The sequence below is a fragment of the Pimephales promelas genome, chromosome 5 (genome assembly GCF_988280905.1).
Source record: "Pimephales promelas chromosome 5, fPimPro1.hap1.1, whole genome shotgun sequence".
NCBI classification, from domain to species: Eukaryota; Metazoa; Chordata; class Actinopteri; order Cypriniformes; family Leuciscidae; genus Pimephales; species Pimephales promelas.
In genome coordinates, this window is record NC_142773.1 from 11,396,965 (window position 1) to 11,417,149 (window position 20,185).

A 20,185-nucleotide genomic window follows, 5' to 3' on the forward strand; every position below is an offset into this window, starting at 1 on the left:
TACTCGAAGAGGATTGGCTTTCTAGGCGAAACCCCCATTCTCCGTCACTCCTGACGTAACTCGGAGTGACTACGAAAGGGAACTATGGATATGTATAATCTTTCAAGCACATGCACCATAACAAAACTACAACTGATGGTAAGCATCAGTTCCTGACTGAGCCCATAAATATTAAAGATGCAATTATTATTATTATTATTTTGACAACACATGAAAAACAACTGGGATTTGATGCTGGTTAGTTTAATTTCAGATAGTAGCAGATGCTGGCAGAACTTATCTTTAAAGACCTTGCACATAAATCAGAATTTTCTGAAATTGTGATAAAAGTGTCTTTCCTTGAAATCTTAAAAAACATATTTTGTATTAGCACGAGGTAGTTTTTAAACCAGCATTCACAAGACATGAGACACATTGTAATTTCATATTAAATCCAATCCATTGAATAATAATACAAGTGGAGACACTCGGAACAGAACAGAAATGACAGGTATATAAACTAAATGAAAGTGCACTCAACCAATGTGTACAGTGAATAAATTACCATGTTTACATGCACACTGTTTTAGCTTTAATGTTCATATATGCTTCACAGCTACTGTTATGTTCTGAACCAAAATCATATTCAAATAAACATATATAAAGACAATAGCTTGATTTTTTCCTTCAATAGCTTGATTTTTACAAGGTATTCTTCAATGTTTTAATCTGCCCTCACTCACTGGCCTCACATAGGTACATCTGTTGAACTGCACATTAACACAAATATCTAATCAGCCAATCACATGGCAGAAACTCAATTCATTTAGGCATGTAGACATGATCAATATGATTTGCTGAAGTTCAAACTGAGCATCAGAATGAGGAAGAAAAGTGACTTTGAACTTAGGTAGTAGGTGCCAGACGGGCTGGTCTGAGTATTTCAGAAACTGCTGATCTACTGGGATTTTCACACACAACCTGTTTAGGGTTTACAGAGAATGGGCAGAAAAGGATAAAAAATCCAGTGAGAGGCAGTTCTGTGGGTGAAAATGCCTTGATGAGATCAGAGGTGAATGGCCAGACTGATTTGAGCTGACAGAAAGGTAACAGTAACTCAAATAACCACTTGCTACAACTGAGGTCTGCGGAAGAGCATGTCTGAACGCACAACTCGTTGAAGCTTGAAGGAGATAGGCAACAGCAGCAGAAGAAACACACCGCTGTCATTCCTGTCAGCTGAGAACATGAACATGAGGATACAATTCACACAGGCTCACCAAAACTAGACAATAGAGGATTGGAAAAACGTTGCCTGAGTCTCAATTTCTGCTGTGACATTCAGATGTTAGGGTACAAATTTGGCCTAAACAACTTGAAACCATGGACCACAAAGCTTAAATTATCTAAAACTGGTTACTTGAGCATGACAATGAGTTCACTAAACTCAAATGGCCTCCACAGTCTCCAGATCTCAATCTGATAAAGCAGCTTTGGGATGTGGTAGAAAGGGAGATTCGCATCATGGATGTGGAGCTGACAAATCTACAGCAACTGTGTGACGCTATCATGACAATACGGATCCTAAAGAATTGTTCCAGCACCTTGTTGAATTTATGTCACAAAGAATTAAGGCAGTTCAAAAAGGCAAGTCAAAAGGGGGTATAAACCGGTACTAGAAAGATGTACCTAAAAAAGTGGCCAGTGAGTGTATATGAACTTATTTCAGTGGTTCCATTCTGAATGGAACTCAAGGCCATGTTGATGCACGGGCATGTTACGTTGTCTATAGCACGTGTTTACACACGCCAATCTGTGATTGGCTGAACGTGGTGACTTGGAGACGCGACGTAATACATTACTACATTTTAATATAAATAAATATGGCTTGGATGCTACAAAGACTAAAAGATGAAAAATAAAAGATGCTTGTACAGTCTACAATAGTAACATTCCTATCCACATCAGCTGTGGCAACCAGTGTTCAGTGGTCTGCAGAAGATCTAAAGAGCGAAAGTTTATGACTCCTGTAATTGTAAAGTTATAAATTCTTGAATGCATTTTTTATACTGTTGCTCGGTGTGACTCTGAGGGTGAGGGTATTGACCTGACTGGCCAAGAGCTCCCTCAGACTCTTTCATCTCCTCGTTCATCTTGGCCAAACGTAACCTTAGAGTCGAAGGATAGAAAAACAATATTTGAAGTTAGGATCCATCACACATTTGATTTTATTTATTTTTATTCTTTGATAAAGAAGCAAAAAGCAGTTTATGGTGTGAGACGTACAGAGTGACAATATCTGCATTGGCGGCCTCCACTGCAATGGACAGCGGACTTCTGTTATCAGCATCCACAGTGTTTTGTTTGGCCCCTCGTTTTAGGAACAGACATACTTGACTGACACCACATCAACACAGGAAAAGACTGTAAGTTATTTTAATAAGATAAAATTAGGGCAGTCAATAGATTCAATTAATTGATCATATAGTTTTTTATTTGTACAGTAGTTTTGTTTTTTTATCTATTTATTTATATTAGAGATGTAAAAAGTACCACTACTTCAAGATCCACATTAAAAATGTAAAAAAATGTGATGTTACTGGGACTCATTTCAGTATCCATGTGCTGTCACTGCAGTCTCAAATGCAATCCAGCCATTACTCTAGTGTCCGGTATCACAGACAAGGCTTAAGGCTAGTCCCAGACTAAAATGCATGTTTGAGCTGTTTTAACTGAAAGCAACTTGCACTGACATATGGCAGTGCCTTGGTTTTGTCTCAAGAAGGACACAAGTAAAGTTATTTTAGAAAGCAGTAAACTGCAAAATTTGCAAAGTTTGAACAGTAAAGTATATATTTGTCATTTAACTTTTTAAATAAAAGAGTGTGAAAATGGTCCACAAGTTTACTGCATTATCTATTTTGCATCATAATTATGTTTTTTTTTAGCTTTTAAAAAGTTATAGATAGATAGCTATAGATAACTACCCAGTATGACCCAGTATGGTGGCATGATGCAGTGGTCCTCTGCCACGAGTGTCCTGCTGGTCCACACTGGCAGCATTTTGAAGTAGGAACTCACATGTGATCATAGAACCCTGGACACACAAATATATAAAGACATATTCAGTAGAAGTTTAAGTTCATTCAAGTGTTTAACAGTACTCTAACCGAACTACTGGATGCATGCCTACAGATCCCTTTAGTCTAGACTCTAAATTATCTTTATGTATTGTCATTTGTCCCCAATTACCAACCCCTTGTACGGCTTGTATTAGTGGAGTACGATTGCTGTCTTCCCCATTGACCCAGTTGACATCAGCTCCATGAGCCAGTGCCTGAACCATGTCTGTAAGGCTGCAGGCACAGGATGCCCAGTACAGTAGACTACCAGCAGAGGAATCAGTCAGCTCAGACAACGCAGTAGGACGGTCTGCCTGATTCATGGACATGGGTGACTCAGACTCTTGGAGCTCTAAAAAACAGAAACACAAAATATTAATGGTACCTGTATTTTAAAAAGCATTGACTCCGGAAATGTTGAAATGACAGAAAGAAGAATTGACTTTTTGTAGTCACATTAGTTTATAGATTTTTGTCTACATACATATAATTTTATAAATAGAGGATATAGGATTTTTTAAAGCCACAATATGTATTTTTTCTGCTTTAAAAATAGCAAAAAAAAAAAAAAACGTATCTATGTTATATATTTCTATTAGATGTGTACTTACATTATTCCGACAGTTTCCACCAACTTTCAAATACGGAGAAATTTATAGTTTAATTCGAAGACACGAGACGTTTCTTTTGCTGCGTCCCAATTCGCTTACTTATACTACGCCCTAAAAGTATGTACTCTTTTTGTGAGGAAAAAGTACATACTTTTGAGTGTGTAGCAAAAGAGTAGGCAAGCTTTGGGACATACTATCACGTCATCTTTAACGGACAGCTCTGTCGCGTGCTGCGTGCATCCTGTCACCGTAAACTGCCCTGTCAATCATCTTGTCACAGTTAAAATCCTCCATTCTATCTAATTTTATTTCCTACCGTTTTGGAGAGCACGTTCATCTGCCAGTTGCGGGTCTTTCATGCTCTCCTCATGTGTTTGCAATTTGAATATAATGATGCATTTAAAACGTAATGGCTAAACGTGTCTTTACAAAAGTTCACAATGCTGCTGCAAATGCAATATAATGTGGACAATATTGAATAAATTAATTTTCGTCAGGTTAGATACTGATAATTAAACACTCAAAGCACTTTATCTAAACCTCTCTACACAACCGCGGGCACTCGCGCGTCCTCCGTATCGACTACGTGTCTGTGGTTTTTTTAACACATTTTACTCGTGTTTGTAGTTCTAACCGAATCCTCGTCCAACGCGCAATGGTTTGTGGGCAATATCAGCCGTTAGAGTGTGCATCGATCTACACTTCGGATTCTGACCGGAAAAAGTAGACCATCCGGCTATCTGTGAAACACTCATTTCAACATACTACGATTTGGGACATACTAATTCTATTTTCGAATACTATTTAGGACGGATAGTATGCGAATTGGGACGCAGGCTTTATTTCCGTTTCGTCGCCCGTCTATGGCGTCATATAACCTTTGACTCCTCTATTTTCTCTAACTTCCTTGCGGAACCAGGCGAAACCGCCAAACACAAAGGGGAACACTAGACTACCGCCAATAAAGCAAAGAAAATGACGAAGAAAAAAAAGTAGTACGTATTTTTATGTGTGTAAATCACGTGCCCGCTCACGAGCGCTCACTCTTAACAGACACTGTCCCCGGTGCTGCTCGCGTATAAAGCGCTCCCCGTTCACAGTAGCCGGTTCGTCTCATTCAAAACAGCCAACTGTTGCTGTTAGCGAGCCGCGAACATTGAATACTCATATGAGTCAGGCTGCGAATGTACGTGCCCGCTTCAGCGCGCTCATGCTTAGTAAATAAACGCCTCACCTCCGGCTCCGCGCACTCGCTACATTCCCTTTAGCCCATAGTGGATGCATAACGCAAACCCAGTCAAACGTTTGACTGCAGTATCTTATGTGCTTTATAATCCGGTGCGCCCTATATCAATCAATCAATCAATCAATCAATCAATCAATCAATCAATCAATCAATCAATCAATCAATCAATCAATCAATCAATCAATCAACTTTATTCCAGACACAAAGGTCCATAGAGACAACACAGTACAGATATTTAAATAAATAAATAACAATACAAACAGATAAAAACAATAAAATTGAAGAGGCATCATTTATAAAACACGTACAGGCTTCGAGTCCAATGTTTCCAAAAGCAAGATGTATACCTTGTGTCACTCTTAGAAACATCAGTTATAGACACAATGATCATATTCTTAGACCCTGTCAGTCTGCACATGAAACAATACATACGCTTTCTTAAAACAGCCTTAAAAGTGGGCACATTGTTAGCCACAAACATTTCACTGGTGTAACAGGTACATAAAGTGTACTGTTAAATGTATTTATAGTTTATTAGAATTTCCACAAAATTGTTTGTTGACATATACCTGATATTACTGCCTAAGTGAAGTTGAGTGTCTTTTCCTTTAATTGATGTGATGTCATGAGTCAATATAATTTCCTGTTCTGTCTCCTCCTCTTCCTCTTTGCACTGGTGATGCAGTGAGAGGTGAGGTTATTTTGGGCTCCTGATAATCATCTTTAATCTACATATTATGTGTTGCTTTTATGTCTAAATTTTCATTCTAATTCCTTTGTGCAATATTATTTTATTTATCTGTGTGGCTATTTTCGTAAATTTTGTCCCGATTAAGTGATGTTTTAACATCTGGGCCTAAATGTAAAATGAGAACACGTGTGACAAGTGTACATCATATTTGTTTTATAGAGCTAGAGAGGGCGCTTCTCACTAAGAGGCTGATTATGTTTCATTTGTCTATCAGGTATGTCTTCTGTTATATGTTTATGCATTTTATTGTGATTCTCTCCTCTTTGCACTGGTGATGCAGTGAGAGAGCTAGAGAGGGCCCTTCTCACTAAGAGGCTGATTACGTTTCATTTGTCTATCAGAGTAAACCAGTGAAATCGCCGCCTGTGGTCCAGTGTCTTCTTTATCTACACAACGCAGACAAGTATAACTGGTGTCGCGAGCCACCGGTTACACGTGGTGCTGTGAACCTTCGGATTTCGCAAGATCGGTTGATTGCTGATCGCCGGAGTTGCTGCTTCATCAGATGGCGGTGTGCTGTGGTGAATTACTGGAGGAGTGTCTCGCTGATTGCGGAGGCCGCAGCTCGTTTCATCTCGCTTTCAGCGCTCGTCTCTGCTGCTCATATCACGTATTGAACGCTTGCTTTTTATGAGGTATGATGAAAAACTGTTTTGGTTTCTATTAATGACTTGCGCCGTAGATGCGCTTTGAAGTGTTGATTTTTGAAAAAAAAATTTTTGCACTGCTGCACGGACTTAAATGACGGGATGTTTTTGTGATCATCACATGAGGAACTTTGTTTCGTTTTTCGCAGTGCAACGCTGTACTGGACTGTTATTTGTGCTACTGTCACGTTCCCAGTAGGCAGGGGTATTGGGGCTGTACTTAACCGTCCTGACAATATGTCTGGAGTTTCACCTCAATGTTTTGGAAGGGGGAGGGCACTCTTTAATTCAGAAATTGACCGTGGGCATGCATCTGATTCAGCTATTGGTTCTTCAGGAAGCCCAGCTGCTTGCTCTACTCCTTTTTCACGCCCAAATGTTGATCACATCATTACCCCTGAGTCTCTAGGAGGTATTATTTCTGATTTGGCACAGAAAATTGGTGAGAGTATTTCAGCCAGTCTGAATTTAACACAACATCCCAGCCCAGTGCAGCCCAAGTCAAATGTCCAGCACTCAAGCGATTGTGTTGATGCTTCTAATTTGAACATCATTGTCCAACACGATGTTAAACCCCCACCATTATTTAGAGGTGACCAGAGTGATTCATTTACTGTGCATGAATGGGAAGACATGATGTACAGTTATATGAACAGAAAGAAATGCACTGAGGAAACTGCCTCTGATCTAATCCTGAGCAGGTTAGCTGGAAAAGCGAGGGATGTAGTGAAAGTGTCCTTACGCAGCTTCCCAGGACCGACTGCTGCAGTGCTCCCCACCACAGTGTTTGACATACTGAAGCGAAATTTCAGTGAGTTGATGTATTCAAACATGCCTATGGCTGATTTTTATAACACTCTACCCAGGGCAGACGAGAGCCCAATGGACTACTGGATCAGACTGAACAAGGCGATTGATGTGGCTGATGAGTGCTTGCGTAGGCGCAACAAGTCTGTTGAGGATCCTGTTACTGAAGCTGTTATGATGTTTATCTCACACTGTCCAGATCCTGGTCTTGCTTTGTCTTTTCAGTTCAAGCCTGCTGAACAGTGGAGTGCTGCTGAAGTTCAAGAGCGACTGGATAGTCATTACAGGAACCTGAAGAGAGCTTTTGCCAGACCTGCACGCTCATTGCCTGTGTCAGCTTGCCATCAGAACACTGTGACTGTCTGTGACGATCCTGTACCCAGCCCTTTCAAACAGCCTGAACTCTCCTCAAGCCAGATGTCAAGTTTAACTGGTCAGCTGAACCCCAACGCTGCTCCTTTTACTCCTGATGGTAGTATGCAACAGTTGGTTGGCATGATGGATAAAGTTTTATCTCTCTGCACTGCCTCACTGTCCTCGTCCAACCCAAACTGTCCTGGCAGAACCTCAGACCCCAAGCCCAGTTTGAGCCCAGCATGTAGAGTATGTCGATCTAAAGAGCACACTACACATACTTATTGTATGCGCCAGAGGCTTTGTCGTAACTGCTTTAAACCTGGACACTTTAAGAGCAATTGTCCTAAGACGACGGGCCTTGAGCTTCCTTCTCCTGCCACCCAGTTAAACTAAGTAGCCCATGTGCAGAGGGGGATAGCATGGGCAGTAGCATATTTCCCCTAAAAGATGAGTCAGACCCACAAGAGATTTTTGTAAATAGTTGCAAATTGTTGCCACCCGACAAAACAGTGCTGTATGTGGGATCTCAGAAAATTGATGGAGCCAGTGAACTCTTTTATGCTCCTGTAACTGTCCGTAGCCAGTCAGTACTGCACGGTTTGCTTGATTCTGGGAGTATGGCTTGTAACCTGAGCACGGAAGGTGAATCGAAGTTGTGTGCTGACGGAGTTCTCCCTCAACCCTCAATGATTCCTGGTAACGTGGTCATGGTGGGCTGTGGTGGCCTTACTACTCAGCCTAAGTGCGCGTATGACCTGGAAATCGAAGTCTACGGGTTCAAGTTCATTGTACCAACCTTGGTAGTTGCCGGACAGAGGGATGAGTTCATTATCGGCAGTAACGTCATCAAATGTGTGCTTAAGAAGATGAAAGCCGAGAAGAAGTACTGGGATCTGATTTCCTGCCAAAATAGCAACCCTGAGTGTGAAGAGTTTCTTGAGCTTTTGAGTTGTGTTTCTCGTTGGTCTGGTCCTCAACAGCCTGCTAAGCTCGGCACAGTTAGGCTTTGTCAGGCAGTTACTTTACTTCCCAGATGTGAGCATCTTGTCTGGGGAAAACTACCAGCTAACACTAATGTCTCCCCAGGAAGCTCTGTCATCGTCGAGCCCACTACGTCTCGCTCAGCGCCTCAACATGTGCTTGTAGGACGTCTAGTGACTCCTATGTGGGGTGATCGATGGGTGCCGATGAAGATCTTAAATCCCTCTCCAATAACTCTTAGACGCAACACTAAGCTAGCTGATGTGTCTCCTTGTCTGGCGGTGGAGGATGTTACGTTTTCTCAAGATGTCTGCAGACCTCAAGTTTCTGATGCTACTTTCAACAAGTCTATTCCACCTGTTGACCCTGTGCGGTTACTGCATGAGTATGGTTTGGAGGACATAGATATTGAAGGATGTGAGGTATCCAAGTCATGGAAGGAGGAGTTGGCAAGTCTTATCGTGTCCTATAATGATGTTTTCTCCAAAGACAGACTCGATTGTGGAAAGGTGAGAGACTTTGTACACCGAATTCATCTGAGTGACGAGCGTCCGTTTCGCCTGCCTTATCGCCGAACCCCTCCCGCTCACTACCAAAAGTTGAGAGAGGTACTGTCTGAAATGGAAGAGAAGGGCATCATTAGCAAATCAGTCAACGAGTATGCGTCTCCTTTGGTAATGGCATGGAAGAAGGATGGGTCTCTCAGAGTCTGTACGGACTTTCGCTGGCTTAATGCAAAGACAATCAAGGATGCTCACCCTTTGCCCCATCAGGCGGATTGTCTTTCTGCTCTTGGTGGCAATCTTCTCTTCAGCTCAGTTGATTTGACTTCGGGTTTTTACAACGTTCCGCTCCATGTATCTGATCGTCACTACACGGCATTCACAACACCGATGGGCTTGTACGAATACAACCGTCTTCCCCAGGGCCTGTGTAACAGTCCGGCATCTTTCATGCACATGATGCTCAGCGTATTTGGAGATCTCAACTTTTCCAGCCTCCTTTGCTATCTCGATGATTTGCTGGTGTTCGCCGGTTCTGAGCAAGAAGCCTTGAAACGTTTGGAAGTGGTGTTTTCACGGATGAGAGCTAGTAATTTGAAGTTGGCTCCAAAGAAGTGCCACTTTCTCAGGCGCTCCATCAAGTTTCTAGGCCATGTGATCAGCGGGTCTGGAGTGTCTGTAGATGAGGGCAAAGTTGCAGTCATTTCAGCCTTTCAGAAGAATGACCTGATGAAAGAAGATGGTGTCACACCTTCACCGAAGAAATTAAGATCGTTTCTGGGCATGGTTCTCTATTACCAGAGCTTCATTCCTGGCTGTACGCGTGTCGCGAAGCCATTGTTCGATTTGACAGCCGGTCAAAAACGTTTGATGAAAGGCACAGGTAGTCGTAAAAGATCTGGTACTTACCGAGAGTTGTCTCCCCAGGACTGGACTCCAGCTTGTGATGTCGCCTTTGAGGAGTTAAAGAGAGCCCTTGTTGAGAGCGTAGTCTTGGCACACCCCGACTTTGAGCGTCCCTTTATTCTCTGCACTGATGCATCATTGGACGGCCTAGGTGCAGTGCTTTCTCAAGTTCCCAGTGGTGAGGACAAAGCACGTCCTATAGCCTTCGCCAGCAAGTCTTTGAGCCGTAGCCAAGCCAATTACCCGGCACACAGATTAGAATTCTTAGCTCTGAAGTGGGCAGTGTGTGACAAGTTCAGCCACTGGCTCAAAGGCCACGAGTTTACCGCGTGGACGGATAATAATCCGCTCACGTACATCTTGACAAAACCAAAATTGGACGCTTGTGAGCAGCGCTGGGTTTCAAAACTTGCCCCGTACAACTTTAAGATCAAGTACGTTCCTGGAAGATTGAATGTTGTGGCGGATGCGCTCAGTCGTGACCCGTTTGTCAACCCAGTGAGTCAGCGACTTTTGTCTGAGCCTTACTCTGAACTGTTGAAGTCTGTACACAGTGTGGAAGATGATTCTGTCCAAAAGACCTTCCGTCTCACGTGCCACTCTCAGACGGTTGATAGTGCACTCAATCTGAGCTCTGAGATTAACTTCTCTATGACTACTGAGGATGTGTCGTCTGTCTTGTCTTCTTGTGAGGATTGGGATTCAGGAGCTGTATCCAGAGCAACATCCCTGGCTGATCACTTGACTTCTTTGATTCCTGACTGTCAAGACGTAAACCATGCCTTTTCATTGTCTGAATTGCAGTGTCAGCAGAACAATGACGCAGTTGTTTCGAGGGTGGCTTTCTATGTCAGCAGGAAGCGAAGACCTAACAGGTGTGAGCGTGCGAATGAGGATTTGCGGGTTTTAAGGATTTTGAGGCAGTGGGAAAAACTGTTTTTGCTTCATGGAATTCTGTATAGAGCTGTCAAAGATCCGCTCACTAAGCACAAGAAGTTTCAGTTCGTCCTGCCTGGTTCCCTGAAACAGCAAGCACTCTCTGGTGTTCATGATTTGGCCGGTCACCAAGGTCAGCCACGTACCCTGTCTCTAGCACGCCAGAGGTTCTATTGGCCTGAGATGGAACGTGATGTGCGTGATTACGTTAAGACTTGTACCCGTTGTGTCCTGAGTAAAACTCCTGAGCCAGCAGCAAGAGCGCCTTTGGAGAGCATCAAGACCACTGCCCCATTGGAGCTTGTCTGTATTGATTTCTGGTCAGCTGAAGATAAGCACAATAAATCTGTGGATGTCTTAGTAATTACAGATCATTTCACCAAGCTAGCTCATGCTTTTCCATGCCGGAATCAATGTGCTAAAAGTGTCGCTAAGAAACTTTGGGATGGCTTCTTCTGTATATATGGATTTCCCCAGCGTATCCATTCAGACCAGGGAGCAAATTTTGAGAGTGAGCTGATAGCAGAGCTTCTTGATGTTGCTGGTGTTGACAAGTCACGGACTTCCCCGTACCATCCAATGGGGAATGGTGGAACTGAAAGGTTCAACAGAACGTTAGGTAACATGCTGAGGTCGCTTCCACCCAGATCTAAGCAAAGGTGGCCACAGTTGGTTCAAACAATGACATTCATGTATAACTGCACTGCCCATGAGACAACTTGGTTTGCCCCTTTTTATGTTCGGGAGGGTGCCGAGATTACCTGTTGACCTTATGTTTCAAAGTGTGCTTCGTGATGAGTCAATCTGTGATTACAGTGACTATGTTCAATCCCTTGTTGGTGATCTACAGTCTGCTATGGCGCTGGCTCAAAAGAACTCTACTGCAGAACAAAAACACCAGTCTGATCAGTACAATAAGAGAGTCAAAGGATTGCCTCTGTCAGTCGGTGATCATGTTCTTGTTGCCAACAAAGGCTGTAGGGGTAAACGGAAGCTTGCCGATAAATGGGAACCCACCATGTATTCCGTTGTTGCCTCAGAACCTTCCCTGCAAATTTACAAGATCCGTGACAGATCTGGTCATGAGAAAGTGGTACATCGGAATCTATTGTTGCCAGTTAACTTCCTCCCTTTGCCTTCAACTGACATTTCTGTTGATGACAGTGCTACTGGTGGTCCTTGTTCCACTTCATCTCAATCTGTTTGTGATGTGGCTGAATCAACATTACCTGTCACTGATGATTTGTCTCACATAGCTGTTTCTGATGATGATCGTACTGCTTCTTGGGTTTCGTCCCATTCTTCTCAGTCTGTTTCTGAAGCACATAATGACTTACCTGTTGACCATGACACTGTAGCTAGTGCTTCTTTTTCTACTGTTCCTGTTCCTAGTAGTTCACATGATCCTATGGTTGACAATCACCCTGATGACCGTTACACTACCAGGCTTGGTAGGGTAATTAAACCTGTTCGTAGGTTAATTGAGTCTATGGTTCAACTCGAAACCTTACTTGGGATAGATTCTGTATCTTCTGTTATTCATGTGTAAGTCTATGTATGGTATTGCACAGACTCTGGTAATTATGTGTATAATTGCCTGAAAATGTTTTTTTTTTTCCCTGTGTTTATTAATCCTGTTTGTATAATTGGTCTGAATTTATCAAGGTGTAATGGGCACTTTGCTTATGCCTGCAAGATGTGTGGAAGTTTGGCCAACTTTCGCCATTTTTTGTATCCCTTGGTTGGGTAACTTTTAAGATGGAGTCTTTACGGTAGACCATGTAATTCAAGTGACCAGTGTATTCTCTTGTTCTACTTTTTCAGGATTTTGTGTAAATTCTGGGGGGTGAGTGTAACAGGTACATAAAGTGTACTGTTAAATGTATTTATAGTTTATTAGAATTTCCACAAAATTGTTTGTTGACATATACCTGATATTACTGCCTAAGTGAAGTTGAGTGTCTTTTCCTTTAATTGATGTGATGTCATGAGTCAATATAATTTCCTGTTCTGTCTCCTCCTCTTCCTCTTTGCACTGGTAATGCAGTGAGAGGTGAGGTTATTTTGGGCTCCTGATAATCATCTTTAATCTATATATTAGGTGTTGCTTTTACTGTATGTCTAAATTTTCATTCTAATTCCTTTGTGCAATATTATTTTATTTATCTGTGTGGCTATTTTTGTAAATTTTGTCCCGATTAAGTGATGTTTTAACATCTGGGCCTAAATGTGAAATTAAAACACGTGTGACAAGTGTACGTCATATTTGTTTTATAGAGCTAGAGAGGGCGCTTCTCACTAAGAGGCTGATTATGTTTCATTTGTCTATCAGGTATGTCTTCTGTTATATGTTTATGCATTTTATTGTATTTATATTTAATATTTATTTATATTTATTTATATTTATATTTAATATTTATATTTAAACAATATGAATGTAAGCCAGAGGAGAACTGGCCCCCGACTGAGCCTGGGTTCTCCCAAGGTTTTTTTTCCATCCAATCTGATGGAGTTTGGTTCCTTGCCACTGTCGCCTTGCTTTTGGCTTGCTTTGAGCTTGCTCAGTTGGGGTTATTTAGTGTTTAGCAATGTTGTTGATCTGTGTTGTGCTACTTTCATGTTATCACTGTGAAGCTGCTTTGATACAATCTGTATTGTGAAAAGCGCTATATAAATAAATGTGACTTGACTTGACTTGACTATTGTGATTCTCTCCGCTTTGCACTGGTGATGCAGTGAGAGAGCTAGAGAGGGCGCTTCTCACTAAGAGGCTGATTACGTTTCATTTGTCTATCAGAGTAAACCAGTGAAATCGCCGCCTGTGGTCCAGTGTCTTCTTTATCTACACAACGCAGACAAGTATAACTGGTGTCGCGAGCCACCGGTTACACTGGCACTACTCCCCCTAGGAATTTTAAGCACAATCCTCAGCGCATCATTATAAGCCACGTTAAGTTTTTTCATTTTTGACTCACTAAAATTACACCACAGGTGGGCTGTATACAGTGAAGTGCAATAGGTTATGAAGAGTGAGATTTTAACATCAGGAGTGCACATGTGGAATTTGCATGCCAGCATGTTAGCCTGCCCACACAGTTTTCCACACTGACGCTGCACATCATCATCATCACAGAGGTCATCTCTTCACATGGCCCAGGTATTTCACTTTCTTTACAACCTCTAGGGGTTCACCAGCCAATAAAAAAGAAGGATAGACACATTTCATATCCTCCCTGGTTCTGGCGATCAGTACCACACTCTTCATTAAGTTAAATTTTATATCAAACATTAGACCGTATTGAGAACATATTCCAAGAAGTTGCTGAAGGCCAGCACTGGAGGGAGACAGTATCACCAAATCATCAGCATAAAGCATATTATTGATGAGACTATCCCCCACCAAGCACCCAGTTCCACAGCCCTTCAGCTCCCTAGATAGATTATCCATGTACAGATTAAACAGCAACGGAGACAGAATTCCACCCTGCCGCACTCCATTGGAGACATAGAAAGGTGTTGACAAACTCACCCCCCACATGACTTGCATAGTTTGATGAGAGTACCAAAACTGCAGTATCCTAATTAAGTAAGAGGGGACACCACGCTCAAGTAGTTTACCAAACAGTTTCCCATGGTATACGATCAAAAGCCTTTGACGCATCCAGGAAACACATGAAGACTGTGCTATTGTGAGATCTGTACCTATGGACAATTTCTTTTAGAGCATAAATACACAGATCAGTTCCATGCTTGTTCTTAAAACCAAACTGATTATCTGTTGAAGCTATGTGTTCTGCAAGCCTATCCAAAAGAATCCCTTCCAGCACCTTAGATAGTGTATTTGCAAGTGCAATAGGTCTATAGTTATCAATACTAGTTAATTTACCAGTCTTATTTTTAACTACAGGAACTAACAAGACAGACAACATGGATCCAGGAAGTATGCCATGCATCATTAACCCAGAAAAACATACAGCGAGTAAAACTGAAATACTTTGACTAGCGTATTTCAGATGTTCTGCTGCTATTCTATCTTGCCCACAGGCTTTGTTCATTTTAAGTTTGTTAATAGCATAAAATACTTCCTCTGGCCTAATGACTACATGATCACTGTGAGGTATCTCTCCTATGTTAAACACATCACTCTTCACACAGTTAAAAATGTTCTCATAGTGTCTCCTCCATAGCTCTGCAATGTTTTCAGGTTCAGAAATGCCCTCAATACTAGAAGACAGTGGCATTTTGCTGTTGTTAACCACTTTCACCTACTTCCAGAACTCATAAACATTATTAGTATGTAAATTTCTCGCCATAGAGTTTGCCCTCATAGTCTGCTCATTTCTTTTTATAAAATGCACAGCATATTTAAACCTAGCATTGGACCGTACCTTGTGCTCACAGACTGGGCCATGTCTAGGTTTACCAGCTAAGACCCATCTTCTAAACGCATCTCTTGCCTCCATATGAACATCATGGACATAGTCATTCCACCCTGGTCTTACAATATGATGTTTCACCACTTTACTTCTTAGTGATTGACATCCATCAACTAAACTTTTCACAATTCTATCATACATTACACATAGGTCATTATTGTGACTTACATTCTTACAGCAGCTATCCACACACATAATTGCATCGACCGGTAACTCAATATTTCTCAAGTACACATCAGATCAGTATCACATCAGTAACTTGTAATATTGCAGATCATCTTCTGTAAGCCTTGTCCAGTCCAATATCTCACCTAATTTATGGCTATCACTATAGACAAGCTCAGGTAAACCCTTAATATTATATATATGAAAAATGTTCTAAAATAGGTCATTCATTGAAGGAGCGTAATATAAATATTTATATTCGTCTGTATTATAGTTATGGACCACGATTACGCTTTGCCTGCACGTTCTGCTGCTACAGCCAGCTTAGTAAAGCTCAAACGTACGGGTGAAAAATATCACCCGAGAAGGGTTTGGGACAGGAGAAGCATGACACAGGTAAACATTGGGGTAGCATTTAAAGCTTCTCGACAAGCTAAACCTACAGAGAGATGCCGTATATCCGTATATTTTGTGAAACGATGATGTCATGCCATGAGCTGAGCTGGTTGTCATTGACAGCGACAACAACTCCCGTGAGCCCACGCTCTTTCCCGACGTCATCAAAGTACGTCTTTTGTTATTATTTTAAATAAGTGAAAATATAGCCCTGGTGGCCAAAAATCGCATACTGTACGTTTAAGGTAGCACTTTATTTTATAGTCAAGTCACATGTATTAAAGGGTTAGTTCACCCAAAAATGAAAATTAAGTCATTAATTACTCACCCCCATGCTGTACCAACCCCGTAAGACCTTCGTTCATCTTCGGAACACAAATGAAGATATTTTTGATTAAATTTGAGAGCTGTATAACTACCACATAGACTTCCGGGACTGGCTCTTGACGGCCCAGAAAGTCAATGAAGAAAATGTTTAAATATTCCATGTGACTACAGTGGCTCAACTATAAGTTTATCAAGCGACGAGAATACTTTTTGTGCGAAAAAACAAACAAAAATAACAAGTTTATTCGACTATTCCTTTTCTTCGTCACCTTTACGAATCTTTTGTTTTGTTGAAGAAGATGAGAAGAACTTTGCTTGTGCGTCTTTGCTTTGGCATTGCTTTGGCTCACCTGTTTCACTTGAGCTGGAGGGGGTAGAGGCCAACATCTCTCTGCTCCCATCTGCACTGTTCTGAATCCCGCTGTCTTTACTCCTCACTGCCATTACAAGAACACAATCAAAACATGCATGAGCCATGAGAATATTGCAGCAATATAACCTGGCATGCCATAGTGTTGTTACGGTGGGGAAAATAAAAAACTTAATACAAACCATCAGATATGTAATTATAGTCCATGAGCCAGAGGGGTTGATCGGTATCATCGGGGGACAAATGCTATCATTTTTTTTTTTTTTTTGGCAAGGTAAACAGCCCTCGTATTAGAAATATCACAATAGAGGTGCAGGGGTGGTTGCGAAATCACTTTTTCCAGCTCATGATACTAACAACCTAAAATAAATTCCGTTTTTGAAATCTGGTGTATATCTGGTTTAGGCACATGCTAGGGATATTGTCAATATTCTATACGGAGCTTGGTATCATTGGAAAGGGGACCTTTTAGGCTTTCATTTAAGTCTAGTACTGAATCTGTCTGACGAACACAGAGGTCACATGACTTCTTTAAACCAGAAATAACATACATTTTGGTAACACTTTAGAATACTGTATCTTACTTACTGCATAACTAATAAGGAATTAATGAAGAACTAATAGGTAATTCTTTGTTAACACTTAAGTCACTACTGTTAACTACTAAGGAAGATGTGTTAACTAATCAGTATGTAATATAATTTTATGATTGTGTTAAGTATCAGTTAGTTAATCAATAGCTATGAATTCTGTCATACCTCCTGAAGAACTACTATTAATTATCTATTAATTAAGGTTCAAGAAAAATAACTATGAAGTAACTACTAATTAACAGTCATGCACAGTAGTCAGTTTGTCATTCTTCAGCACTAATAAGAAAGATAAGTGCAGACATTTACCTATAGGCTATGATCTGCAAATAAGCAAAAACATAGCATATATATTACACCTTATTATTATGCTTAGTTCTTATACATTTTAAACTTCTTGTGCACTATTCAAGTTCCGGCAATATCACGGTAGCCACATAAACTGAGCCTGGGTTCTCCCAAAGTTTTTTTCTCCATTCTGTCACCTGATGGAGTTTTGGTTCCTTGCCACTGTTGCCTTTTTCGCCTCTCTTCGCCTTTGTCACCATTGGCATTTGGCTTGCTTAGTTGGGGACATTTAACATTTAATTTTGAATTTAACAATACTATTACAACATTGTTTTCCTGTTATCTATGTGAAGCTGCTTTGAAACAATTTGTATTTTAAAAAGCGCTATATAAATAAAGGTGACTTGACTTAACAGTGATTTGGTGACGCAAGAGCGCGGGCATTTGCATCTTCCAGAGAGTTCTCAGCGCTGCCGATTTGGTGCATTTCTTTAGCGAAATACAGATTTGTGTACGTTTTATTTAATCCATAAAATCATGACTGTGCTGTAAATCATTTTGTTTTATGCAAGGCAACATACAAGGACACAATGTCAGTTACCCTATAGCTAGCTAAATCTATTTACATCAGATGTTAAAATCTGTTCTCAGCGCTGTGCACTGTTATGGGCAGGTTATTGAGTCAAGTATTATTTTTTTTTTATTCTAAAATGTTTGTTAAATGAGTTTTAATGTAGGCAGTATTATACATGTTAAAACGAAATAAAATTTTTGCTGTATTAAAAAATGTTCTCATCTGAAATAAAGGAAGATATCATGTAAACAAGTAATTGTCGTGTATTTTACAAAGGTTCAGATGATTACGTTAATATATATAGGCTATATATATATATATACTGTATATATATATATATATATATTAACGTAATCATCTAAACCTTTGTAAAATGGGTTTTAGATGATTACGTATATATATATATATATATATATATATATATATATATATATATATATATATATATTTTTTTTTTTTACAGTAACTTTGATTTGAGTCAGAAGTATGTGGTAATTCTGTATTAATTACTAATGGGTTCCCTATATTGTCACTTTAGAATACTGTTTCAGGTTCTAAGTAATTCCTGAAGGAGTATCTAATAATTATTTATTAATTACTAATAAGTTCCTTATATTTTCACTTTAGAAGACTGTTTCAGATTATAAGTAGCCTAATTCCTGGATAATTATTTGATAATTCTTTATTAATTATTTAGGGGTTCCCTATATTTTCACTTTAGAATACTGTTCCAGCTTCTAAGTAATTCCTGCAGAATTATTTGATAATTATTTATTAATTACTAATAAGTTCCCTATATTTTCAGTTTCCCTCAGTCGTTGCCTCAAATACATGAATTTACTCAATAGCATTCTATGCTGAGGAAAACAGACACACACAGTACTGTATATAAAATATAAAACTCATCTGAGGTTAGTTTTGTATGACTGTTTAGTAGTTATTTCTTAGTTATTTAATTACCTTAATTAGTAGATAATTAGTAGTAGTTCTTCAGGAGGTATGACAGAATTCATTAGTTATTCATTAGTGATTAACTAACTGATACTTAACACAATCATAAAATTATATCACATACTGATTAGTTAATACATGTTCCTTAGTAGTTAACAGTAGTGAAGAAGTAGTTAATGAAGAATTACCTATTAGTTCGTCAATAATTCCTTATTAATTCTGCAGTAAGTAAGATACAGTATTCTAAAGTGTTACCTACATTTTTTCACAATTTCCGCCTAAACTGTATGCTTTCTTTTGTCCCTGCGGCATGAAAGAACACCAGGGACACAAAACTCAACCACTTCAATACTCAAGGCACTCTGATTACTCAGAAAATGAAATGTATAATATACCCATATTTATTTCTGAGAGCTTTAAATTAGACTTGTGCAACCAGCACAAAAATAGAGTCTTCAATAGATAGAATAGAGCTAATAGCTTGTTTTCATATGACGTCACGCCACTACCACAAGGAGTTTTTATCCTGTACCAAAAGTTGGTGTTCATAAGGGGGGAAAATGCAAGAAATTGACCAAAAAAAACAGCTAGCGGGAGGAGCCGAATTGGAAAATGCCCGTGTGTGTAACGTTAGTGATCACTTCATCAAAGGTGAGTTAATACAACTTAAGTGACTGTTTGTGTAACGTGTAACATTTCCAAACTTTGTAAAGGCAAAGGATGTCTGTAAAACAAGGTTAGTTGCTGATATCTACCGCCTCGATGGCAGGAAAATATTTAAATTCAGTTGAAAAATCGCTCCTCTTTATATCGTAAGATCACAACTAACATTATATTTGATTTTTTTTGTTTATATCTTTCTCTTGTAATATCGTGTAAAATAGTACAGTACGGACTTTCCTCCATCTCGTCCATTGCGCTCTTCACTCCCTGCCCTCCATCTGAATTCCGCGCGTCATCATAATCTGTAACGATGAGGAGGCAAGGAGGAATCCAAATGCAGAAAATAGTTTTAATAATAATAATAAACAAACAAAAAGGGAAATCCACGGTCCGGAAGACAAAGAAACTTCGAAACAGGAACTCAGAACACAACTCAGAAACAAGAACTCAAAACAACGCTACAGTGAAACATCGACCGACCCCCAACAACTGAAACACAGGGGTTTAAATACACAGACAAACAAGCTAAACGAGGGAACAAGGGGGCGTGGTAAATCAGAAACACCTGGGGAAACTTAT

General features: G+C 40.1%; 1 protein-coding gene across 1 annotated transcript in view; it reads right to left on the bottom strand.

The window, feature by feature from the left end:
• Nucleotides 1-227: 227 nt before the first annotated feature.
• The window catches only part of acap2a (ArfGAP with coiled-coil, ankyrin repeat and PH domains 2a), a 142,955-nt gene continuing 122,997 nt past the window's right edge, over nucleotides 228-20,185 (bottom strand). The window contains exons 20-24 of the mRNA XM_089130965.1: nucleotides 16,521-16,607; nucleotides 3,236-3,453; nucleotides 2,967-3,076; nucleotides 2,266-2,376; nucleotides 228-2,148 (exon numbers count right to left, since the gene is read on the bottom strand). Coding sequence (XP_088987091.1) covers nucleotides 1,998-2,148; nucleotides 2,266-2,376; nucleotides 2,967-3,076; nucleotides 3,236-3,453; nucleotides 16,521-16,607 — 677 coding nt within the window. The 3' untranslated portion in view covers nucleotides 228-1,997. The remainder of the gene's footprint in view (nucleotides 2,149-2,265; nucleotides 2,377-2,966; nucleotides 3,077-3,235; nucleotides 3,454-16,520; nucleotides 16,608-20,185) is intronic.